We start from the raw sequence: 23,710 nt of genomic DNA, 5'->3' as shown, positions 1-23,710 counted from the left end.
TACGCTTTTTATCCCCCCCCCTTATTTTCAGTCTCTTTTTGGAACTACATACAATTAGCAGGATACTCCCCCCCCCCCCCCCATTGCATGGCTCGCCTTTGACAATATGTTGCTCAGAAGTGACAGTCTGCAAGAAAGACATGAGACAATGGTGCCTCCAAGTCATTTAAGGCGACCTTATCAAGGGGTTTTCCTTGCTATTTCCTTGAAGAGGGTTTGCCATTGCCATCCTCTGAGGCTGAGAGAGTGTGACTTCTTGCCCAGAGTCGCCCAGTGGGTTGACATGTCCCAAAATACAGTATCCTCCCAAATCCACAAAGCAGGGATCCCTTAATTGGAAGAACCAAAGTGTGGTCAAAAAGTTGCAACATGTATTTTGTGCACTTTGGTTGGTCTCACAAAAGGCATCACTGTTTTGTGGACTTGGGATATTATTGTAACAACAACAACAACAAAAGGCTATGGCAACAAAAAGTAATTGTTTCATAGGCCTGTCTTTTTCGAGTCATGGAATTATTTATCTATTTATTTGCTGTATTTATACCCCGCTCTTTAGGCAGAAAGGCTCTCAGAGAGGCTTATTGTTGTTGTTATTATTGTTATTACATTTATATTGATTTGTACCCTCCTTCCCCCCAAAAAATTAGGATTCAAAGCAGCTTACAGTCTAAAAGCACAGTACAATTATAAAGTTACAAAAATGGCAACTAAAAAGAAATTAAACTACTACTGTATTAAAACAGATCAATTGTTTAAAAATAAGATACAATTTAAAAAGATAAACAGAAGCACTTAAAAACCTTATATAACTGTATGAATTTATTCCTCCATCTGCCCCCCAAAAAATATTGGGCTCATAAATGGCACAAGAAGGGAAAGAGGCAATATGTATACTATGTGTATGTGTGTGTGTGTGTGTGTATACACACACGCGCACACACACACACATATATATTTGTGATTATATATATACACGCACATATATATTCATATATATGTGGTATGCACACATATTTATAGTGTGTGATACACACACACATATACACACGAATATTTTATATGTCAAAAGTTACACACACATATTTGTAAATATATGTTTTATATATATATGTTCACACATATATGTGTGTGTGTGTGTATATAACATACAAATATATTTTTGTATATATATATATATATATATATTTGTATCACATATCTCTCTCACAGATGCATATCTATAATTTCTGCTTCTGACACTATTATTATTATTATTATTATTATTATTATTATTATTATTATTATTATTATTCTTCATCATCATCATCATCATCATCATCATCATCATCTCTATGAAGAGCAGGAGAGACATTCCTGGGACGTAGAAGAAAACTGCCCAGGAAAGCAAGGGGAAACGGGCCGGAGCCACTGACGAGGTGGCCGAGTGGTTAAGGCGATGGACTGCTAATCCATTGTGCTCTGCACGCGTGGGTTCGAATCCCACCCTCGTCGATCCAAATCAATAATCCTTTTTAAAAGGTCATCACAACAGAGAAGAGCAGGGAGGGGACGCCAAAGAGGCAGAAGAAACAAACGCGGCTGCTTTAATCTGAAGCAGTTAGGAGCATATTTTGTTTAAAAACCGTACTGCTTTAACCGATGCTGTTGCTGCTGTGGGAATGTGCTAAAACAAAGGAGAGTGTTTGCCCATAGCGAAACCATACTTGCCCATAGAGAATCATTAGAAAACATTTGCCCAGAGGATAGAGGCTGGGTGCTAAAACATTCAACACCCAAAAAGGAGCCCATAAATAATTCTCTATGGGCAAGTATGGTTTCCCTATGGGAAAGTACCTTCACTTGTTTTAGTAGGTCCCGTATTTTTACGCCATGGGTTACTGTTACAGACTGCCAAAATAAAGCTGCTTCGGGTCTCTTTGGAGGTATGCTATTTAATTGATGAGTCCAGAGGTCGCGCCAAAGCCACACTCCACTCCTAAGCACTGGAGGGCAGCTTTGGTGCAGCTTCTGGATTCTTAGAATGTATGCATCATTTAAACAGCATACCTCCAGAGTCCCGAAGCAGCTTTATTTTGGCCGTCTAAACAGGCCATCGGCTAGCCAGACCTTGTTGGGACTACAACTCCCAGCATGCCCAGGTAGCAGAGCCAAGGACGAGGAATGCTGGGGGTTGTAGTCCCAATACCTTAAAAGTTCTGTAGGAATCGTTTTGAAACCAGAATGCCAAGTGATTTCATCTTTTATATCGAGTATTTGGGTGGCTCTTAAAAGAGCCGTTGTGGTAAAGGATGAGCCGCCTCCTCCTCCTCCGTCTTGGGCTTAAAGCGCTCACTTCTTTTTAGGGGCGACCTTGGGCTTGGAAGCCTTGGGCTTGGCCTTCGCCTTGGGCTTCACTGCTTTGGCGGGGCTCTTGATAGTCTTCTTGGGCTTAGTCACTTTGGACTTCTTGGGGCTCTTGGCCGCCGCCGCTTTCTTGGCCGAAGCGGGCTTCTTGGCCACCTTTTTGGCAGGCTTCTTGGCTGCGATGGGCTTCCTGACCTTCTTGGCGGCGGGCTTCTTCACTTTGGAAGCGGTGGCGGGCTTCTTCTTGGCGGGCTTCTCTTTCCCCTCAGCCTTGCTCTTGTTGAGCTTGAAGGAGCCCGAGGCGCCGGTGCCCTTGGTCTGCACCAGCGTCCCTTTGGTCACCAGGCTCTTCAGGCCCAGCTTGATGCGGCTGTTGTTCTTCTCCACGTCGTAACCGGCGGCAGCTAGGGACTTCTTGAGGGCGGCTAAGGAGACTCCGCCGCGCTCCTTGGAAGCCGAGACTGCTTGAGTCAAAAGCTCTGTGACGCTGGGGCCGGAGGCCTTGCGAGCCTTGGCAGCGGCTGCCTTCTTCGCAGGAGCCTTCGAAGCAGGAGCGGCTGAAACATCAGCGGCGGCGGCGGGCGCTACTTCTGCCATCTTCTTCTTGGTGATGCTCTCTCTTCGCTAGCGATCTGCGAACTGAACGCGAGGGGAGCGCTGGCGCCGCTATTTATAGGGGAGGAGCTGCGCGCTGATTGGTCAGTTTCCTGCAGGCTGCTTTGACAGCCCCAGAGCCTCGCCTGGCTGCTCCTGTGGCCACTTTTTGTGTTTCTTAAGCGACACAAAATAGCCAATTAATTAAAATTCTTTCCACGGATCTTTTTGAAACCTGGAGGGATCCAGGAGGAGGATCTGGGCCATCAGGGGACCCGGTTTCCGCGCCCCGAAAAAGCCAAAGGAGCCCGTGAAAGCAGAAAGAACGCAGCCTCTGCCTCTTCTTTCTGCCTGAAAATTTGCAAACTTTTGCTTTTTGTGGAAAATAGCAAAATTGTTTTGAAAGAAATGGCCAGGGAAAGCCTTGGAAGAGGTGCCCGGGAATGTTGGCTTCTGGGTGGTGAAGGTTGGGAGGGTTTGCGCCTGATAATTTTGTGGCAATCGCTGGTTGAATGGAGTCAAGTAGCACAGCTGATAAGGAGGCTTTTTTCTTCTGGGGGAAAATCGATAAGGAGACTGTCAGGTGATGAAGGCTGGAGATCTGACAAGGAAGGAAGCCACAAATGGGACAGAAGAGGGGTCTACCAGAACAACGTTTTGAAACTGAGGTTGTAATTAGTCCCCTGGACAGACTCTGGTTTCAGAAAATGCTGACCATCACAAAAGAGACACTTTTTGGCTGCTGTTGTTTTTCCTCCTCTCCAAAAGCAGTTTCCAGTGCATGCAGCAGACTGTGTTTCTTCTGGACAGCTGATCTACAAAAACAAAAGATAGGAATTTATTTGCTTACTTGCAAATACCTTTTTTAAGAAAAACCTTCCCAGATGCTGGAGCCTTTTGGGTGGTTAACAAAAATAAGATGAAGGCTGTATGCTGTGCAAATACAGTAGAAAACAAACCAAAAAGCAAAGGGGGGTGGGGGTGGGATTAAACACCAAACAATAAAAATTAAGTATCAGCAACAACAAAGGATAAAATCCCATTTTTCTTTTTAAAAAAGGAAAGGTGATAAGGTGGGGAGAAATGGAAAGATCTTAACCTGGAAAAAATGAAAAGACTCAAATGTAGGTACTAGATGAGTCTTTCTAGGGAAGGTCTTTCGTAGATGAGATGCCGGCACTAAAAAAATCCTCCTTCTCCAGTAGCCCTTTGGCTCACATTGTTCAGCAATATTGCTCCCAGATCAATGTAAGGCATTCTCTGCAGATGCCAGCCACAGATGCAGGCGAAACATCAGGAACAACTCTTCTGGAACATGGCCACATAGCCTGAAAAACCCACAAAAAACTATGGGTGCCGGCCATGAAAGCCTTCGACTTCACAATGTAAGGCCTGCAGGGCATACACCAGAGAAGTCACCTCTCTGGATAACCAGACTTCAAGTCAAACTGACCACCACCGATATTACTTTGTGCCAAGGAAAACAAGGTTTACCTTGCAAAAGGATCTTGCAGCACACACCCTTGAGACTAACTGGAAGAAAGATGTTGGTGGCACGAGCTTTCGTAGCCTCAAGTCTTTATTTGTTAGGTCCAAAACACACTACAGACATAATCCAGTTTGAGACTGCTTTAACTGCCCTAGCTCAGTGCTAGGGAATCCTGGGAATTGTAATTTAATGTGGCACCAGAGCTCTCTGTCAGAGAAGGTTAAATGTCTCACCTCTGAAGATGCCAGCCACAGATGCAGCAAAACATCAGGAATAAATTCTTCCAGAACGCAGCCACAGAGGCCGAAAAACCCACAGAAAACTATGGTTAAACATTATTTGTGAAGGCGGTGAAAACTCTTGCACCCATGGGCTGACCGTTGTTATATCAAAGCATGTTTATGAACATATGTGGATCGTCTAAAAATTAGTATATCTGAATTTCTGCTCATCTATGAAAACATATGCTCCAATCTGTGCCAATCTGGCAGGGATAAGCCCCAATTGATCCTTTGTCACCCCACTATTTTTTCAGCTGCTTTTAAAATGTCCCAGCTTCTGTCTCCTCCTCTAGTTTCCCTTTTTGCCCTCAGCTTATTGCTATTTGCAATTTATACTTTTTTGGAATATTTTCAAGCCATGGGTGTTTGAATCCGTGGGTAAAAAAATCCGTGGATAAGGAGGGCCAACTGTACTTATCAGGAGGGTAAGACCCAAACCAATGGAATCAAATCACAGGAAGAGAGATTGGAGTAAATAGACCTTGAGCAACTCAAGAGGGTGGAATGGACTCACTTTGAGAGTGGAGGACTCCTTGGAGATCCCAGCCAAATCAGTATGAATAAATATTTGGGCACAAATAGCAAAGATCCTAAAGCATCCTCATGCAAAATAGACAACTATGTAATCGTCTTTTCCCTCCTGCACAAAAATGCACTCCAAGAAAGCTGCAGGACAAATCTCTCTGTTCCAAACTGTATGTAGATGGTTCAAAGAAAGTGATTTTGAATACCTCCTTTGATTCATCTACATATATGTTTGAACAAAGAGTTTTGTACTGTGGCTTTAATGGAAGGCATCTTTGTGGAGGAGGAGGGAAGAGATGACTGCATTGTTGTCTGTTTTGCATGATGACGCTGTGCAGTTGTGTTACAGGAGTCATTGTTTCTGAGGGCGATCATCTGTGGCAGCAGACACACACACAAACTCACAAACACACACATATCTCTGGTGTTATCAATTTTTCCTTTGCATACTTTAATTTTATATCTTCCTTAATTTTAATTTAATTTAAAATTTTCCTTAGCATAAACTTATCCTATGAAACACATCTTGGGCTTAAGGTCTATACATGACTTTACCTTCATGGTAAAGTCCCTAGCTCTGTTCATCTGAACTAAGACCAGAAACAGAAAATGCAGGCCTAGGACTAACATCTTCAATTTCTTTCCCCGGTTTGCCTGATAAAGAAGCCAATGTGACTTTGAAAGCTTGCAACAAGGAATTCTGCATTTTGGTTATTCCAATAAAGGTATCATTGTTTGGATGTTATTGGGTTTACCTTCATGGTGTTACACCTACGTTTCCTAATGCAAACAAAAAGTCTAGTAGTGATACCTTTATTGGCCAGCCAAAATGCACAAGTATATTGTGTGTATGCGTGTGTGTGTGTATACATACATACATACATTTGTTTCTCTGTGTGTGTGTGTGTGTGTGTGTGTGTATTTGTGCATTTTGGTTGGCCAAACAAAAATCCATCAGTGATACCTTTATTGGCCAACTAAAATGCACGTGTGTATACACACACACACACACACATACACCCAAAATATACTTGTGCATTTTGGTTGGCCAATACAGGTATCACTGATGAATATTATATATATATGTGTATGTGTGTGTGTATTATAGTATATTTTATATATATTATATATGTATATATACATACATACAATATACTTGTGTATTTTGGTTGGACAATGAAGGTATCTACAGTGCTATATAAATAATAATAATAAAAATAGGTGTGTGTGTGTGTGTGTATGTATATATATATATATATATATATATAGCATATTATATATCACACACACACACACACAATATACTTGTGCATTTCTGTTGGCCAATAAAAGTGTCACTGATGGATTTTTGTTTGCATTTGTTAAATGGCCAACACAGCTACCCCAGTATATTTCCTAATGCAGTTACATTCCTTGTTCCTTTGCTTTAGCAGTAAGCCCTGCAATGTTCAGTGAATCTCTCTCCCAAGTCAAGGGGGAGAGGTATTCCTTTTGTGCAGATTGCAGCCTTCTGACCCGTGAGCCCTGGGCATGCAATGGAAACAGGCCAGCCAATTAGGACAAAGACAAGATGACTCATTTGTGTCATTAGCATAGCAACAAATGGCCCTGGGAAAGGGCTCCGCTCAGCGATCTCCTCGTTAGTATAGTGGTAAGTATCCCCGCCTGTCACGCGGGAGACCGGGGTTCGATTCCCCGACGGGGAGAAATGCCAGACCTTTTTAATTAATGCTAGGAAATTGAGTCCGTACTAATTTGGGGCATCAGAGAAACCTGACGTTTTTCCAGCCTTATAATTTTAAAAGGTATCTTAAAGAGGGAAAACACGCTGAATATTAGGAATGCCTAGAACATCTTCCACAATTGCAACCATTTTTAGCACCTCTGCCTGATGGAGAAACCTCTGGAGCTTCGGAAGCTTGCATCATGTATTTTGTCCATTCTGGTTTGAGGAAGAAGGGATCCAATTTAAATTATTTCTGTTTTAATGCTTCACCTTTGTATTTTTGTTGTTGTTGTTGTTGTTGTTGTTATTGTATCCCGCACTCAGGGCGGTTCACGACATTATAAAAAAGTACAATTAAAAGCATACAAAAATAGCACATTGAAATGGAATTAAATTATTGCAGTATTAATATTTGTAATGTCTTTAATTGTACTGTAAGCCACGCTGAGTCCCAGTTTTTTTGGGGAAATGGAATACAAATAAGATAGCAAATATAAAAATCCACACTGCAGAAATGATCCGGTTTGACAACACTTTATTGGATTTTAAAGCTGAATCAGATTTATTTAGGGGACTCTATCCACGACAAATAGTTAAACATCAGAAGGAAATGGTCTATTTCCGAGAAACTGTCCGCCTTCTATAAATATCCTCGTGTTTTCCTATCAATGCACTGCGATCAAAATGCTGCAGTTTGTGTGCAAAACCTTCTCTATACTGATAGTTCGGAGAGAATGCAGGATTAAAGTTTACACTTTGGAAAACTGGCGACAATCCTGACTTCAGATAAAAACGGACGCTGACAGCAGTGGGATTCGAACCCATACTTCACAGATAAACTGGACCCTTTCTTTATCCAAGGCCTTAGACCACTTTCTCCGGCCACTTTGCTGCCTCCTTTTCTTTTAGAAGTCTTTAAAATGTTTCAATACTTTCCATTGTGATCAGATCCACAACCATGACGGTTTACTTCCTCCCATACAGAGCTCCACGAAACTCAGGAGGATCGAGACTGTGACATCGATTGCCGCTTTGATTGGACGAGAGAAAAGCGGAAACAGGGCTTGACCAATCGGATAACAGCGCGGGACATTTAAAAACCTTTTCTTTCCTGAATAGAACTCCGCCCACAGCGAGGAGACAGGGGAGGCTGAAGGAGACGCCGGTTTTGTACATTGCGGCCAATCACTGAGCAGCGCGGGAGCTTCAAGTCTAGCCATTGGCTGTTGTTATTGACCAATCACAGCAGCGGAAAAAGTGTATAAATACCCGGCCCGTAGTTGCCGGAGTTCACTGCTTCTGACTCTTTTCAGGAGAGCTGAAGACAGTTTCTGAAGCAGAGCAGCAATGGCTCGTACTAAGCAGACGGCTCGCAAGTCTACCGGCGGGAAAGCGCCCCGCAAGCAGCTGGCCACCAAAGCCGCCCGAAAGAGTGCTCCAGCCACCGGCGGAGTGAAGAAGCCCCACCGCTACCGCCCGGGGACCGTGGCTCTGAGGGAGATCCGGCGCTATCAGAAGTCAACAGAGCTCCTGATTCGGAAGCTGCCCTTCCAGCGCCTGGTGCGGGAGATCGCGCAGGACTTCAAGACGGACCTGCGCTTCCAGAGCTCTGCGGTGATGGCGCTGCAGGAGGCGAGCGAGGCTTACCTGGTGGGGCTCTTCGAGGACACCAACCTCTGCGCCATCCACGCCAAGAGGGTCACCATCATGCCCAAGGACATCCAGCTGGCCAGGCGCATCCGCGGGGAGAGGGCTTAAAGCGGCTTCCTCGAACCAGGCTCCTTCCTCCAAAACTCAAAAGGCTCTTTTAAGAGCCACCACAGGCTCAGGAAAAGCGCTGGAAAGGCTCCGGAGATGTAACAATGCAGTTATAATACGGGATCTTTGCACGTTTCTGACTTCAAATGTATTGTGTATATTATACATACCTTCAAGTCATTAACTTGGGACGATCCTATCCTGGGGCTTTCTAGGCAAAGGTTAGCCAGAGTTTCCACATTCCCTTCCCTGAGGCTGAGCGTGACTTGCCTAACGCTCACCCAATGGAGTTCCACGGCCAGAGTCAGGTCCAAAGCACATTGCAGACGTGATCCTCTTTGAGGCCACTTTAACTGCCCTGGCTCAGTGCTAGGGAATCCTGGGAACTGTAGTTCATTGTGGTGCCACAGCTCCCTGACAGAGATAGCTAAATGTCTCATCAAACTGCTATTGATTGTATTGAGCCAGGGCAGTTAAAGCAGTCTTAACCTGGATCATTTCTGCAGTGTGTTTGGAGCCATAGTCCAACACTGAAGCCACTACACCACACTGCCTCGACTGGAGAAGAGAAGGTTAAGAGGTGATATGAGAGCCCTGTTTAAATACTTGAAGGGATGTCACATTGAGGAGGGAGGGAGCTTGTTTTCTGCTGCTCCAGAGACTAGGACCCAATGGAGCAATGGGTGCAAGATATAGGAAAGTAAATCCCACTTAAACATTAGGAGGAACTTCCTGAGAGTAAGGGCTGTTCAACAATAAAACACACTCCTTCTTTGGAGGTCTTTAAGCAGAGGCTGGATGGCCATCTGTCAATGGGGGTGCTTTGACTGAGATTTCCTGCATGGCAGAAGGGGGTTGGACTGGATCAGGGCCCTTCTTGGGGTCTCTTCCACCTCTGATTCTTTTATTTCACCTGAGGCTTGTCTCGTGTAAAAGCGTTACTTGTGTTTCCTAAGGGGTGGGGTTTTTATGTGCCTTGAGTGGTGTAGCAGTTTGAGCATTGGACTAGCAATAGCCAGTACTCTTGTCCCTCCACATTCGCTAAGGTTAGGGGCACAAGACCCCCGGGAATATGGAAGAAAGGCAAACGACAAAAGCACTGTTTTACCTGAGAGGACACCTCTCTAGGAACCTCTAGGTCCTCCAAGGCAACTCTGCGGTCAATGTCCGACAGCTAAGTACTCTGAGATGGATATGCCTTCTGGATTTAAAATTTAATTATGAGCGGCTCTGAGAGCCATTAGGGCTGAAGGGCAGGGGATAAATGCTCCAAATGAATAAATAGAGAGATAAATAAAAACATCATTGAAGAGCAATCTCTTCCCACAGGACTATCCAGATGGTCTTTGAAAAACTGTCAAACAATGAATTTTAAATGTCAATAGTTTTAAACATGTGTCTTGTTCGTTCTTCTAAATCGATCTATGCTTTGACTGCGGTTGGGCTTTAACTGAAACATATTTAATAAATAATAATAATAATAATAATAATTTTATTTATATTTTCCCGCCTTGGATTGAGGCAGGATCACAACCCAGTAAAATACACAAAACACATAACAATTCACAATAAAAAGTTAACTCCTGATTCCATTAAAACAAGTTCTAACTAAGTTCTAATTTGTTGGTCAGTTGGCGTTCCCTGCCTCAGTCCATTGGAAAAGGGGGGTGAGAATTATTATTATTATTATTATTATTATTATTATTATTATTATTAAATATAATCTTTATTCATCTTCCAAATGTCATCTCAATATAGCTTCAATACAATTTTCTCCTCAGGCCGGCCTCAAATACTTCGATGTCCTAAGATTCCCGTGTCGCATTATCACATTAATCTAGCTTTCTTCCAGAAGTGATAATAATATATCATCTAATTTTCCATTATTCATCTCAATTTACATCCATCTCCATTCACCTGTTAATATATAACAATACTGATATACCTCTATCCCTTGTTTGCCTCTCTATTTTAATGTATCTTTGTATATTCTAATCTTCTTATTCTACTTCCATTACTATTTCTATCTATTCTGCTCTATTTTTATGCCATATTGAATTTATATCCCTTACATCCTTTCCTTATATATATATATATATATATATATATATAGATTTATTTTCCTTTTTAAGTTCCCTTCCTTATCCTTAGATTATCTTAAACTTTCTTACATTTTTGAATTCCTTTCCATCTCTTTCTTTCTTACTGTATTATTATTATTATTATTATTATTATTATTATTATTATTATTTCTGAAGGCTTGATTTATGAGGGCTTGAAAACACTGACCCTCAGTGACAAAATTATTAAACTACATACTTTTCAGGCTCCGATCAACATATTATATTACTAAATTTACCCTTGAATAGTCTAGTATTGGTCAAATATAAAAAACTAGCCATATTAGCCTGGAAAATCAGTCTGCAAAAGGATCTTCAACACCTTTGAGACTAAATGAAAGAGAGTTTTCATAGACCTGAGCCTACTTCCTCAGATGCATTTGGTTTTGACTCTTTGGTTCAAAACACACTGCAGAAATAATCACTTTAAAGGCCCTGGTTCAAAGCTAAGGAATTCTGGGAAATGTAGTTTTGTGAGACATTGTACCTTCTCTGTCAGAGAGCTCTGGGGCCACAATAAACTACAAATCCCAGGGTTCCCTAGCATTAAGCCAGGGCAGTTAAAGTGGTCTCAAACTGGATTAATTCTGCAGTCTGTTTTGGACCTTAGTCTAAGAGACCTGTTGAAAACTGCGCCCTTTTCAAGGACTGCCTTGTGCCACTTGAGAATTGTGCCAAAACCCACAACAAAACAAACAAACTTGCATGGGATTTGTTTCTCAACAGAGAGGGGCATTTCTGTGCAGAAAACAAGTATCAAAACTGCATTTTCCATGCAGAACAGTTACTCTATTCATAAAATGCTATTTTTTGTAGGTGAAATTTTTCCTCTGCAGTCGTTGTGTTTTTGCCGTTTTCTGTACATAGAATTTAACTGGTTCCAAACTGCTTCAGAAATCCTTGTTTGGGAATAAGACTTTAAATCCCTGATTCATAGAAAGTTTTCCTAGATTCAGGGGATGGAAAGAAGTACAGCTCTTTCAAGAGGAAAGTAAGTGGCTCTTAAAAGAGCCTTTTGTATCATTTGGGAGTGTTTTTAAAGTCCTCTTCCACTTTACTTGGAGCTGTGTACTTACTAAAGGCCTTGGGACCCTTCAACTCCTCTGCTTGATTTATGAAGGGCTTGAAAATTCATAATAATAATAAGAAGAAGGATGTTTATTTCTATCCTGCCTCTTCAACAAGATGCAACAAGAAAACACTGACCCTGAGTTACAAAATTATTAAAGCACAGTTTAGACTCCAGTCCTTTCCAGAATTCCCTCTGAATAAGCACCAGCGAACATACCTTTCACTCTACACTCTTGTACTATATTTGCCCTGGAATATATATTCAAGCATTGGTTAATGGATGCTAAATTCTTTTGGCTTTTTCTTTTTCAGGGTAAATTGAAGGGTGCTATTAATGGCACACTTTTAAGTTTTGCTAGCCTGCCTTGAGCCTCAGGACCGGAGAAAAAATGGGAACAAATAGACCGCAAGTTGAACATGAGTCAACAGTGTGATGCGGCAGCTAAAAAGGCCAATGCGATTTTAGGCTGCATCAATAGAAGTATAGTGTCTAGATCAAGGGAAGTAATAGTGCCACTCTATTCTGCTCTGGTCAGGCCCCATCTGGAATATTGCGTCCAGTTCTGGGTGCCACAATTCAAAAAGGACATTGAGAGGCTGGAGCCATGTGTCCAAAGGAGAGCGACCAAAATGGTGAAGGGTCTGGAAACCATGGAGCCCTATGAGGAACGACTCAGGGAGCTGGGGATGTTTAGCCTGGAGAAAAGAAGGTTAAGAGGCAATATGATAGCCCTGTTTAAATACTGGGAACAAGCTTGTTTTCTTCTGCTCCAGAGACTAGGACCCGAAGCAATGGATGCAAGCTGCAGGAAAAGAGATTCCACCTCAACATTAGGAGGAACTTCCTGAGAGTAAGGGCTGTTCAACAGTGGAAGATGCTGCCTTAGAATATTATTATTACTAGTAGTGGTAGTAGTATCCTGCTCTTTTCCCAGGTACAGTATAGTGGAGCCTCCTTCCTTGGAGGTCTTTAAACAGAGGCTGGATGGCCATCTGCCTGGGATGCTTTGACTGTGAGTTGCTGCATGGCAGAATGGGGTTGGATTGGATCAGGGCCCTTGGGGTCTCTTCCAACTCTAGGATTCTACAGTGCTCTGAATTTATTAGTGGCATGTGATTACTAGCGGAACGCTTCCAATATACTTGCATATTGAGAGCATTATTTACTCTGTATTGCCAGAAGCTGTTTTAGGAACATTAACACAAAGTGACACCAGTCTTTCCAAAGGGCGAAGTGGGTGGCTCTGAAAAGAGCCTTTGGGTCTGGTTGGGAAGCGGATCCCTTTCACTTGGAGCTGGTGTACTTGGTGACGGCCTTGGTGCCCTCGGAGACGGCGTGTTTGGCCAACTCTCCGGGCAAAAGGAGCCTGACTGCGGTCTGGATCTCCCTGGAGGTGATGGTGGAGCGCTTGTTGTAATGGGCCAAGCGGGAGGCCTCTCCAGCGATGCGCTCGAAGATGTCGTTGACGAAGGAGTTCATGATGCTCATGGCCTTTGAGGAGATGCCGGTGTCAGGATGGACCTGCTTCAGCACTTTATAGACATAGATGGAGTAGCTCTCCTTCCTGCTCTTCTTGCGCTTCTTGTCGCCCTTCTTCTGGGTCTTGGTGATGGCCTTCTTGGAGCCCTTCTTGGGCACCGGCGCCGATTTCGCGGGCTCAGGCATTGCGATGCTCTCTAAGTTCCCTCACAGTCCAGAACGAACTGACAGCTAGCGCTCCGCGGCACTTTCTATTTATAGGAGCGCTATGCAAATGAAGCTCAGCTAATCGCTCTCCTATTGGCTCCCGCGACGTTCTTTTTCAAACCTTGGGTTTCTATTGGCTAGAAGGACAACATTCGCCATTGGTTGAAGTCGACCTTCTAGTCGGCGACTCGCAACGCTATTGGTCGCTGCCGTAATTTAAGAGTCATCCAATCAAAGCTACCAATTTGAGAAATCCGAAACGCTATTGGTCCCTGCGGGAGTTTCAGTGTTATCCAATCAAAAGTGCCAATTTGGATGCCTGGGGAAAAGCAAGGAAACTCTTCTTGGGAAGCCTTCAGCCCAGTACATGGAACATGCAGATAGGAGGCGCCATCGAGAGATTATTTCGTTACCTTTGACCTCGTTTATCTATTATCTGTTATCAATTTTTCGAGGAGTTTTTGTTCTGTTTTCTGAGAGACGGGAGTCTCCATCCAGAGTTCCCGAATTCCTTCCCATTGTGAAGGTTCTCTGCATTTTCTGGTTGCCGTCCAAAAGCAGGGAAACGGAGATTAAGGCTGCATCCGCACTGCAGAAACAATCCAGTTCGATGCCACATTAACTCACATGTCTCGATGCTATGGAATTCTGGGAATTGTAATTCGTGGAATATTTGGCCTTCTCTGCCAGAGAGCTCTGGCCCCGCAATAAACTACAATTCCCAGAGTTCCATAGCACTGAGCCACTACAGTTAAAGTGGTGTCAAAGTGGATTATTTCTGCAGTGCGGATGCAGCCTAAACTGATTTTGCTTAGGTTTTACCACTTTGCTGTTAAAGGAGGACTAGACTATCGCTCTCTCCCTTCCCGCTCATGATAAAGACCTTTATTTTGCCCTGTTAAACTCTGTTGAATCATATAAAAACTTCTCGGTTTGATGCTGTGAATAAAAGTTGCTCTATCTATCTATCTATCTATCTATCTATCTATCTATCTATCTATCTATCTATCTATCGTGTGTGTGTATAGGTGGGTGTGTATATGTCTGTGTTTATATGTATACCTATATATAAGTGAGAGTGTATATATGTGTGGGTATTATATATATATATATATATATATACACACACACACACACACACACACACACACACACGTGTGTGTGTATATTATAGATATGTATCTCTCTGTGTGTATATAGTGTGTGTGTGTGTGTGTGTGTGTGTAAATATTTAGATGAGTGTATATATATGTGTGTTTGTGTGTGTAATATATATAGGTGAGTGTATATTTCTGTGTGTGTGTATATATATATATGTGTAATATATATAGGTGTGTGTGTATAGATATGCATCTCTCTCTGTGTGTATAGGTGTGTGTGTGTGTGTGTGTGTGTGTAGGGAGGTGTGTGTGTAGACATGTCTCTCTCTCTCTCTCTATATATATATATATATATATAGAGAGAGAGAGAGAGAGAGATGTGCGTGTCTATATTTGTGTGTGTGAATGTGTATATGTATGTGTGTATAGAGAGAGATGCATATGTTGTGTGTGTTTAGATACGTATTTATCTCACACACAGATAGTATATAAAAAGGAAGACAAGAAGGCAGCGCAAAACGTAGGACATTGAAAAGTAGGCCATAGATGCTGCATTATACAAGAATGCAGCCCGACCTTGCCATGAAAGGCTCTCTCTCCCCATTGAAAAACCCAGTCATCATGCTGCAAAATGCAAACCTATGTATGTCCTCAGGAGACAAATCGCGATTGAAGGCAAAATGCATTTCTTTGAAAGACGGAACAACGCTCAAGTATCTGATGGAGGAGAAATGGCTTTATCAAATAGCTCCTCCCCAATTACCAAAAAAGAGCCTCCGAATGAGATTTTTTTTGGGGGGGGGGGCAGAAGAATAGTTCTAAGGCTATAAAAATATTTGTCAAACTTCCCAGGGGCATATATCTTTTTGTTGGGATAAAACAATTTATAAAGGATAAATAATGAAGGAAGAAAACAATTTGTGGAGATGCCGGGGATCGAACCCGGGGCCTCATACATGCAAAGCATGCGCTCTACCACTGAGCTACATCCCCTCGCTGGCAATTGGGCTTCGCTGTGCCTCACAAAGGGAGAGGAACCGTTCGTGGAACAGGAGGCAGGCTGCATTTCATTTAGGCTATTGGTTACTGTTTGCTATAAACTACAAGTCTCAAAATGGCGGTGAGGAACCCTTAGCTATCCGGATGGAAGAACTCTTAGGAAGCAAGAACATCGTCCAGGAAACATGGGCTGCAATCCACACTGGAGAGATAACCCGGTTTGGCACCGCTTTAACTCTTTTCTGGCTCAAAGGCTATGGAATTCTGGGAGTTGGAGTTTGTTGTGGGCCCTCTGGGCCCCACAACATACTCCAACTCCCAGAATTCCATAGCCTTTGAGCCAGACAACGAGTTAAAGCAGTGCCAAACCGGGTTATTTCTCCAGTGTGGATTGCAGCCTATGTCAATCTCAAAAGCACTACTGTAACAGTGGTCCCCAAACCGTGCCCTTTAAGAGCTTTTGGATTCCATCTCCCAGAAGCCTCAGCCATGTTGGCCAATGGCCTGGCATTCTGGGAGCTGACCTCCAAAATCCCTTAAAGAGCTCAGTTTGGAGACCTCTGCCAAGATCTCTTTGTACCTTAAAATATCATCACTTCTTTTCCCAGCCATGAAATAGGTTTAATCTGACAAACCTTGCAATAATTTAAATGTATTATATGAATGCTTCCCCAACAAATGAAGAATGGATTTTGAACTGATATGAAGCCATGAATAGGGACTTGTTATCAGCCTTAATGAGAGAAAAATACTAAGATGAATGGAAATGTCTTAATAACTATCGTGGGTTATTTAAGAAAGAATGAGAGAATGATCTGGAAGTGTAACTTTAGTTGCAATAATATATGTAATCTAGATAAGTTTAATGCCTAATTTAGGTAATAATTACAGATATAATTCATAATTGGGGGAAAATTTCCATTTAGCAGGTAAACAGCAATGGTCTGGGAAGTCAAAATATTAGATGAATTAGAAAAGATTACATTGATACATATGCCTTTGTTTTTCTTTACATGTCAATCTTCTATGTCTCTATGTACTGTCTTTCTCTGTTGTTGATTGTTTTAACTCTATTTGATATTGTATATGTTAATGTTTATGTGTCTTTTAATGATTATGTTTTGTATAAAATAAAATAAAAAATCATTATATGAATTCCTATTCACTGCATTTTAAGAAAAAAAAAACCATCACTTGATTTCAGTAAGGCCTTTGATAAGGTTTCCCATGACATTCTTGTAAACAAGATAGTGAAATGTGGGCTAGACAAGGCAACTGTTACATGGATTTGTAATTGGTTGACCGGCCGAACCCAAAGGGTGCTCAACAATGGCTCCTTTTCATCCTGGAGAGAAGTGACCAGAGGGGTGTCCAGTGGGGCTCTGTCCTGGGCCCAGTGTTACTCAACACTTTTATCAATGACCTGGATGACAGAATTGGGAGCATACTTATCAAATTTGCAGATGACACCAAATTAGGAGAAGTAGCTAATACCCCAGAGGACAGGATCAACATTCAAAATGACCTGAATAGACTAGAAAGCTGGGCCAAAGCTAACAAAATGAAATTCAACACGGAGAAATGTAAGGTATTGCACTTAGGGCGGAAAAATAAAATGCACAGATATAGGATTATGGGGGACACCTGGCTGAATGAAACTACGTGTGAAAGGAATCTAGGAGTCCAAGTAGACCACAAGTTGAACATGAGTCAACAGTGCGATGCAGCAGCTAACAAGGCCAATGTGATTCTAGGCTGCATCAATAGAAGTATAGATCAGGGGAAGTAATAGTGCCACTCTATTCTGCCTTGGTCAGGCCCCACCTGGAATAATATTGTGTCCAGTTCTGGGCACCACAATTCAAAAAGGACATAGAGAAACTGGAGCCACATGTCCAAAGGAGAGCGACCAAAATGGTGAAGGGTCTGGAAACCATGAAGCCCTATGAAGAACGACTCAGGGAGCTGGGGATGTTTAGCCTGGAGAAAAGAAGGTTAAGAGGTGATATGATAGCCCTGTTTAAATATTTGAAGGGAGGTCATATTGAGGAGGGAGCAATCTTGTTTTCTGCTGCTCCAGAGAACAGGACCCAATGGAGCAATGGATGCAAACTGCAGGAAAAGGGATTCCAGCTCAACATTAGCAGGAGGAACTCCCTCAGAGTGTAGTGGAGTCTCCCTCCTTGGAAGTCTTTAAGCAGAGGCTGGATGGCCATCTGTCAATGGGGATGTTTTGATGGAGAGTTCCTGCATGGCAGAATGGGGTTGGACTACGATTCTATGATCACAGGATTTATCAAAGATTTCCACCATGGGGTCACAATTGAGGGGGGATGTATTTATTATTATTATTATTATTATTATTATTATTATTATTACCACCTATAGATATCCTATAATACCTTTATTGAGCCAAGCAAAATGCACAATGACATGTTGCAAGCTTTTGGAGTGAACTGGCTTCTTCATCAGGCAAACAGGAGAAAGACACTGAAGATGTTAGCCATAGGCCTGCAGTGTTTTGGGGTTTCAAGTTAACACATTTTACCTGTCACAGGTCACTGTGGTATCTTGAAACCCCCCAAAAAAATGTTCACACAGGCATTTATGGAAATGTTATAAGGGCAGGCTGGGATGTTGGACCAGTTCAAAAATTCTTTTTAATATACGTTGTTGTTGTTTTTAATGTTTTTAATTGTACTGTTTTTTAATGCTTTGAAGCCACGTCTGGGGAAAAAGCAGGATGTAAACAAACAAACAAACATCTTCCATTTTAAAGAGAGTCAGCGCACTGGGACCTTGCCTTCTGAGGCTTCTTCAACAAAAATGAAGCAATTCCCCCCCCCCCCCCCAAATATTGGGACTGGATTGGCATGCTTTTCCCCTAGACCTCCTAAAGTTTTCCTGATGCAAAACATGAAAATATATTGAGAAATTCAGTGTCCTCTCCTATTTAGGAGTGTATGGCTTCACAAAGGAAGGAGACATGCTGAAACATCTGCTTTGAATTGGCAAATGGACATTAAACTTCCTTGACTTTGAAAATCTCCCAGTGACCACAGGGACAAAAAAGGTAGCCCTCCTTGCCATTTGAACTAAGACCAGAAACAGCAAAATGCAAGCCTGGGACTAACATCATCTTCCATTTCTTTCTCCTGTTTGCCTGATGAAGAAGAAGAAGCCAGTGTGACTCTGAAACCTTGCAACATGCAATTGTGCATTTTGGTTGGCCCCATAAAGGCATCATTTTTTGGATGTTATAGGATTTGCTGTATATGGCCAACACGGCTACCCCTGGATGTTGTTTGGATTTCGAGGCACCTATTGATATCTTTATGAATTGGTTCCTTGAGATTCAGGCTGCATCCACACTGGAGAAATAACTTGGTTTGGCACCGCTTTAACTCTTTTCTGGCTCAAGGCTATGAAATTCTGGGAGTTGAAGTTTGTTGTGGGGCCCAGAGCAGAGCAACGCCCCGCTCTGGGACCACAACAAACTCCAACTCCCAGAATTCCATAGCCTTGAGCCAGGGCAGTTAAAGCGGTGCCAAACCAGGCTATTTCTCCAGTGTAGATGCAGCCTGAGAAGCTTATTTCAAGGCTCCCTTCTGGGGCAGAAGGCTAAAGACTTTTTAGCAAGGAGGTGCAAAAAGCAAGGCGTGTTTTATGAGACTGGATTGCTGCCTTCCTTTCCAACTACATTTTATCACTTTAAAGACTTTTGCAGATCAACACAACTACAATCTTTGAATTTCACATTTTATAATACTAATTTTAATGATAATGATAACAATAGATCTTATTTATCTCCTGCCTTTCCAATAAGGATCAAGGCGGGTTACAATGAAATACATAAATAAAACGCATGGCTTAGATCAGAATGGAAAGCTTTCTGCAGCCTCAGTGAGCAAGGATCGTTTCTATTCGTCCCTTTTAACAAAAGGTTCTTTTGAGGCGCCTGGGTTGAAGGCAAAAGCAACTCTTTTTTGGAGAAAGTGGGTGGCCCTTAAAAGGACCTTTTTGCTTTTTCCGAGGCCAATTTTAACGGGAACCTTAGCCGCCAAACCCATACAGAGTGCGGCCTTGGCGTTTCAAGGCATAGACCACATCCATGGCAGTGACGGTCTTCCTCTTGGCGTGTTCGGTGTAAGTCACAGCGTCGCGGATCACGTTCTCCAGAAACACCTTCAGGACTCCGCGGGTTTCTTCATAAATCAGCCCAGAAATGCGCTTCACTCCCCCGCGGCGAGCCAAGCGGCGAATGGCAGGCTTAGTGATGCCTTGGATGTTGTCACGAAGGACTTTGCGGTGCCTTTTAGCGCCGCCTTTGCCCAAGCCTTTCCCTCCCTTTCCGCGCCCAGACATCCTCACTCTTTGACTGCTCTCCTAAAACTGCGCTCAGCAAGTCAGCAGCAGCGCGGGGGGACTTTTATAGCTCAGTACCCGACCAGAGGGAAAACAGCAGCCTCCCTTTTCCGCCAAGCATTCTCTCTCCGTACAGCATTCTATCGCCCGCCTTAGTCTCCGCCCCAAAGAAGTTTTGACCAATAAGAAGCGGAGAACCGGCAATCCGCCCGTTCAGCTCCTGGGCTCCCCATGAAATAGTCCTCCCAGTTCTCTGGAAAATAATTGTTAAGAGAATATTTTGGGTTTGTTGTTTTTTTAATCAATTGGGAAATTTGAGAAAGATTGGTCAAATGTAGCAGAAGAGATCCAGCTGCGTTTGAAGAAAGTGTAAGAAAAGGAACATCAGGATATTGTCAATAATAATAAAGAATAAGATAAACAGGACTCAAATATAAACATCAGAATTAGATAAGCAACTTACTAAAATGATATTGGGTGAGAAGAATATATTGGACAATACAATTTAAGCGGCTACATGTAGGGTACGGTGAATATAAGAAATAGAAGTTAAAAGAAATAATAGAGGTAATATTCAGAAAACACTTACTAGACAGTTGTTTTGTTAGGGTTTTTTCCCTTTTCTTTTAGCACTTGTGGAGGTGTTTGAAATGATAGAATTGTACAGTATCTACTTTATTTAATATGTTCTGATGCACCACATTTTGGTGAAAGCGACATTATAAATTATTATTATTATTATTATTATTATTATTAAACATTGGGGAGGACTTCTTGAGAGTAAGAGATGGTTGGCAGTGGATGCCAACTATGTTATTAGCATATTAGTATTTTATTTTAGCACTCTATACTGTGATGTTTTATTATTCATTTGTGTGTGTGTGTGTGTGTGTACACACACACACACACTACTGTATCTGTTCTGCTGTGCTGTCCTTTGGTGGAAAGGGGATTATAAATAAACGTTATTATTACAGCAATATATTTTGTACATTTTGGTTGGTCCTATAAAGGTATCACTGTTTGGTGGATTTGGGATGTTATTGTACTTTATTTGTTGTGTGTGTCTTAAAGTCATTTCAAACTTATAGCGACTCTCTCAAGTGGTTTTCTTGACAGGAATTGTTCTGAAGAGATTTTCCATTGCCAAACTCTCAGGCTGAGAGATTGTGATTTGCCCAATATCACCCAGATGGTTTATATGGAAGAGGGTAGATTTGAAGCCTGGTCAAAAAGAGTACTGATCCAACGCTCAAACCATTATACACCACTGGTTCTCATAATACCTTTGTTGCTGTTTGCTATTGTGTGCTTTCAAGTCACTTCCTAGGGACTTGAGTAAGTCACACTCTCTCAGCCTCAGGAGGAGGCAATGGCAAAACTAAACTGAACAAATCTTGCCAAGAAAACCCCATGATAGGGCCACTTTAGGGTCGCCATCATTCAGAAATGACTTGAAGGCACACAACAAGGTGAGCCTATGATGGGGTTTTCTTGGCAAGATTTGTCCAGAGGAGGTTTGCCATTGCCTCCCCCTGAGGCTGAGAGAGTGTGACTTGCACAAGGTCACCCAGCGGCTTTCATGGCCAAGGTGGGAACTGAACCCTGCCCTCGAGTCTTAGAGGCAATACAGACTGGCACATTGTGCTGGCCTGCATGCGCACTAGGGCTGAACTAGGGCTGAGCATTCACATGGTCCAAGGACTAGTTCTGTTACCCGGCCGCCATTATGACATGCACCCATCCACATGGCATGCGCCAATATGACATCCATGCGGCGCAGCGCCCAAACAGTTGCTCCATAGAAGGACCGTCATCATGGCACCTACTGGTATGCCAAAAGAACTTGCTGGTAAGCGGGTTCTTTTTCGTCCTTCTGGAAGCCACGGCGTCTGGTGGCCGCAGCCTCCATTTGGGCCCCAAAGGGGCAGCATTGAGCCACTCATCTGTAGAGGCCCATAATGCAACACTCAAAACACTACACCTTCACTAGAGCTAAAAAGGCGCATGCAGAATATTTTGTGGTGTAATAGTTAGCACTCTGGACTTGACCTGCATTTAAACCTCAGGAGAACCAACAGAAAAGTGGTGTGGTTTTGTCTTCATTCATAGGGAGAAATATTCTATGATCTCAATACCTTCACTTTACAGGTTTGGAGCCTAGATAGTGCTTTGAAACCATTTTGTCCCGGGGGGGGGGGAGGAGGGGGGGCAGTGTTTTCATGGCCTCCGAAGTCAAGCTAATAATTATTGTAATAAGAGCCTTTGGGGGCTAAATTAATCTTTTTGGTTTTAAAGGATGACTGCAACGCCTCTTGACCATTGCGAGCGTTGTCCCTACAAATTCTAAGGCCATTTCAGAGGGGTCTTCTAAAACTAATAACAAGTGATTCTGGTCTTTCCAAAAAGACAGTGGGTGGCTTTAAAACAGCCTTTTAGAGAGTGGGCTTTAAGTTCTTCTCTTGGCGTTACTTGGGGCTGGTGTACTTAGGCTGCATCCACACGGGAGAAATAACCCAATTTGGCACCACTTTAACTTGTCTGGCTCAAGGCTATGGCATTCTGGGAGTTAGAGTTTGTTATTGTTATTAGCAGTGGCATACTTCCAATACCCATTTGCCCCATCACCTGGAGCCATTTTAGGAGCATGAACACAAAGTGACACCAGTCTTTCCAAAGGGCGAAGTGGGTGGCTCTGAAAAGAGCCTTTGGGTCTGGTTGGGAAGCGGATCCCTTTCACTTGGAGCTGGTGTACTTGGTGACGGCCTTGGTGCCCTCGGAGACGGCGTGTTTGGCCAGCTCTCCCGGCAAAAGGAGCCTGACTGCGGTCTGGATCTCCCTGGAGGTGATGGTGGAGCGCTTGTTGTAATGGGCCAAGCGGGAGGCCTCTCCAGCGATGCGCTCGAAGATGTCGTTGACGAAGGAGTTCATGATGCTCATGGCCTTTGAGGAGATGCCGGTGTCAGGATGGACCTGCTTCAGCACTTTATAGACATAGATGGAGTAGCTCTCCTTCCTGCTCTTCTTGCGCTTCTTGTCGCCCTTCTTCTGGGTCTTGGTGATGGCCTTCTTGGAGCCCTTCTTGGGCACCGGCGCCGACTTCGCGGGCTCAGGCATTATAACTCCTCCTTCCTCTCCTGACAGAAAAGGAACTGGAACAGCCGCACCGCAGCCTCCCCTGTTTATAGGAGCTCTATGCTAATGAGGGACTCAACTCTCCAATTCCTATTGGCTAATGGAACGCGTCCTTATTGGTCCGTCCCCTGAATTCCATGCGTTCTTATTGGCCACTCAGACACGCCCAGAGAAAACAATCGGCGTGGAAACCTTGGCTTGCTATTGGATAACTAGGCGGGCCTTTTTGGCGCGCTCTGCGAAGTCTATTTCTATTGGTTACACCGAGAGTGCGTTCTCATTGGTCCGGCTTTTTACCACCACCCAATCAGAAGCGCGTATTACAATCCCTATGTTTGAATCGGAAAGAAACATCAGGTTTGTTATTGCTCTCCTTGAAATGGGTTTCTGTAAAATCAGCTTCCAATTAAAAGAAAGTTCCCCCGCAATCTGAACGAATGAATTAGGCTGTTATTATTTTATTATTGTTATTAAGCTTTATTTCTAAAGCGCTATAAGTGTATAAAGGCTGCATCCA

General features: G+C 43.0%; 5 protein-coding genes and 3 non-coding genes across 8 annotated transcripts; 3 read left to right on the top strand and 5 right to left on the bottom strand.

Annotated features, from left to right (window-relative positions):
* Window positions 1–1,409: 1,409 nt before the first annotated feature.
* TRNAS-GCU (transfer RNA serine (anticodon GCU)) lies at window positions 1,410–1,491 on the top strand. The gene has a single exon. It is a non-coding gene; the product is annotated as a tRNA-Ser (tRNA).
* A 730-nt stretch (window positions 1,492–2,221) lies between these two features.
* On the bottom strand, window positions 2,222–2,972 carry LOC149304257 (histone H1.3-like). Its single transcript, XM_089479894.1, has one exon. The coding sequence runs from the start codon at window positions 2,938–2,940 to the stop codon at window positions 2,329–2,331; it is 612 nt and encodes a 203-aa protein (XP_089336020.1). The 5' UTR covers window positions 2,941–2,972; the 3' UTR covers window positions 2,222–2,328.
* A 3,894-nt stretch (window positions 2,973–6,866) lies between these two features.
* TRNAD-GUC (transfer RNA aspartic acid (anticodon GUC)) lies at window positions 6,867–6,938 on the top strand. Its single transcript has one exon. It is a non-coding gene; the product is annotated as a tRNA-Asp (tRNA).
* Window positions 6,939–8,305: 1,367 nt separating this feature from the next.
* LOC149304255 (histone H3) lies at window positions 8,306–8,716 on the top strand. Its single transcript, XM_089479715.1, has one exon. The coding sequence runs from the start codon at window positions 8,306–8,308 to the stop codon at window positions 8,714–8,716; it is 411 nt and encodes a 136-aa protein (XP_089335841.1).
* Window positions 8,717–13,079: 4,363 nt separating this feature from the next.
* LOC149304254 (histone H2B 7-like) lies at window positions 13,080–13,589 on the bottom strand. Its single transcript, XM_089480262.1, has one exon. The coding sequence runs from the start codon at window positions 13,571–13,573 to the stop codon at window positions 13,193–13,195; it is 381 nt and encodes a 126-aa protein (XP_089336388.1). The 5' UTR covers window positions 13,574–13,589; the 3' UTR covers window positions 13,080–13,192.
* A 2,026-nt stretch (window positions 13,590–15,615) lies between these two features.
* Window positions 15,616–15,687, bottom strand: TRNAA-UGC (transfer RNA alanine (anticodon UGC)). Its single transcript has one exon. It is a non-coding gene; the product is annotated as a tRNA-Ala (tRNA).
* Window positions 15,688–19,746: 4,059 nt separating this feature from the next.
* On the bottom strand, window positions 19,747–20,058 carry LOC149304252 (histone H4). Its single transcript, XM_089479714.1, has one exon. The coding sequence runs from the start codon at window positions 20,056–20,058 to the stop codon at window positions 19,747–19,749; it is 312 nt and encodes a 103-aa protein (XP_089335840.1).
* Window positions 20,059–22,749: 2,691 nt separating this feature from the next.
* LOC149304251 (histone H2B 7-like) lies at window positions 22,750–23,175 on the bottom strand. The gene has a single exon (XM_089480269.1). It carries the CDS (start codon window positions 23,173–23,175, stop codon window positions 22,795–22,797), a length of 381 nt encoding a protein of 126 aa, XP_089336395.1. The 3' UTR covers window positions 22,750–22,794.
* Window positions 23,176–23,710: the final 535 nt, after the last annotated feature.

The sequence above is a fragment of the Sceloporus occidentalis genome, unplaced genomic scaffold (genome assembly GCF_023333645.1).
Source record: "Sceloporus occidentalis isolate IW3139 unplaced genomic scaffold, rSceOcc1.0.p SCAF_14, whole genome shotgun sequence".
In the NCBI taxonomy this organism is placed as follows: domain Eukaryota; kingdom Metazoa; phylum Chordata; class Lepidosauria; order Squamata; family Phrynosomatidae; genus Sceloporus; species Sceloporus occidentalis.
This window is presented reverse-complemented; position numbering and strand designations above follow the sequence as displayed.

Bases quoted from the DNA above. Each gene is read 5' to 3' on its own strand.
- LOC149304252 (XM_089479714.1), bottom strand. From the start codon at position 20,058: ATGTCTGGGCGCGGAAAGGGAGGGAAAGGCTTGGGCAAAGGCGGCGCT.
- LOC149304257 (XM_089479894.1), bottom strand. From the start codon at position 2,940: ATGGCAGAAGTAGCGCCCGCCGCCGCCGCTGATGTTTCAGCCGCTCCT.
- LOC149304251 (XM_089480269.1), bottom strand. From the start codon at position 23,175: ATGCCTGAGCCCGCGAAGTCGGCGCCGGTGCCCAAGAAGGGCTCCAAG.
- LOC149304254 (XM_089480262.1), bottom strand. From the start codon at position 13,573: ATGCCTGAGCCCGCGAAATCGGCGCCGGTGCCCAAGAAGGGCTCCAAG.
- LOC149304255 (XM_089479715.1), top strand. From the start codon at position 8,306: ATGGCTCGTACTAAGCAGACGGCTCGCAAGTCTACCGGCGGGAAAGCG.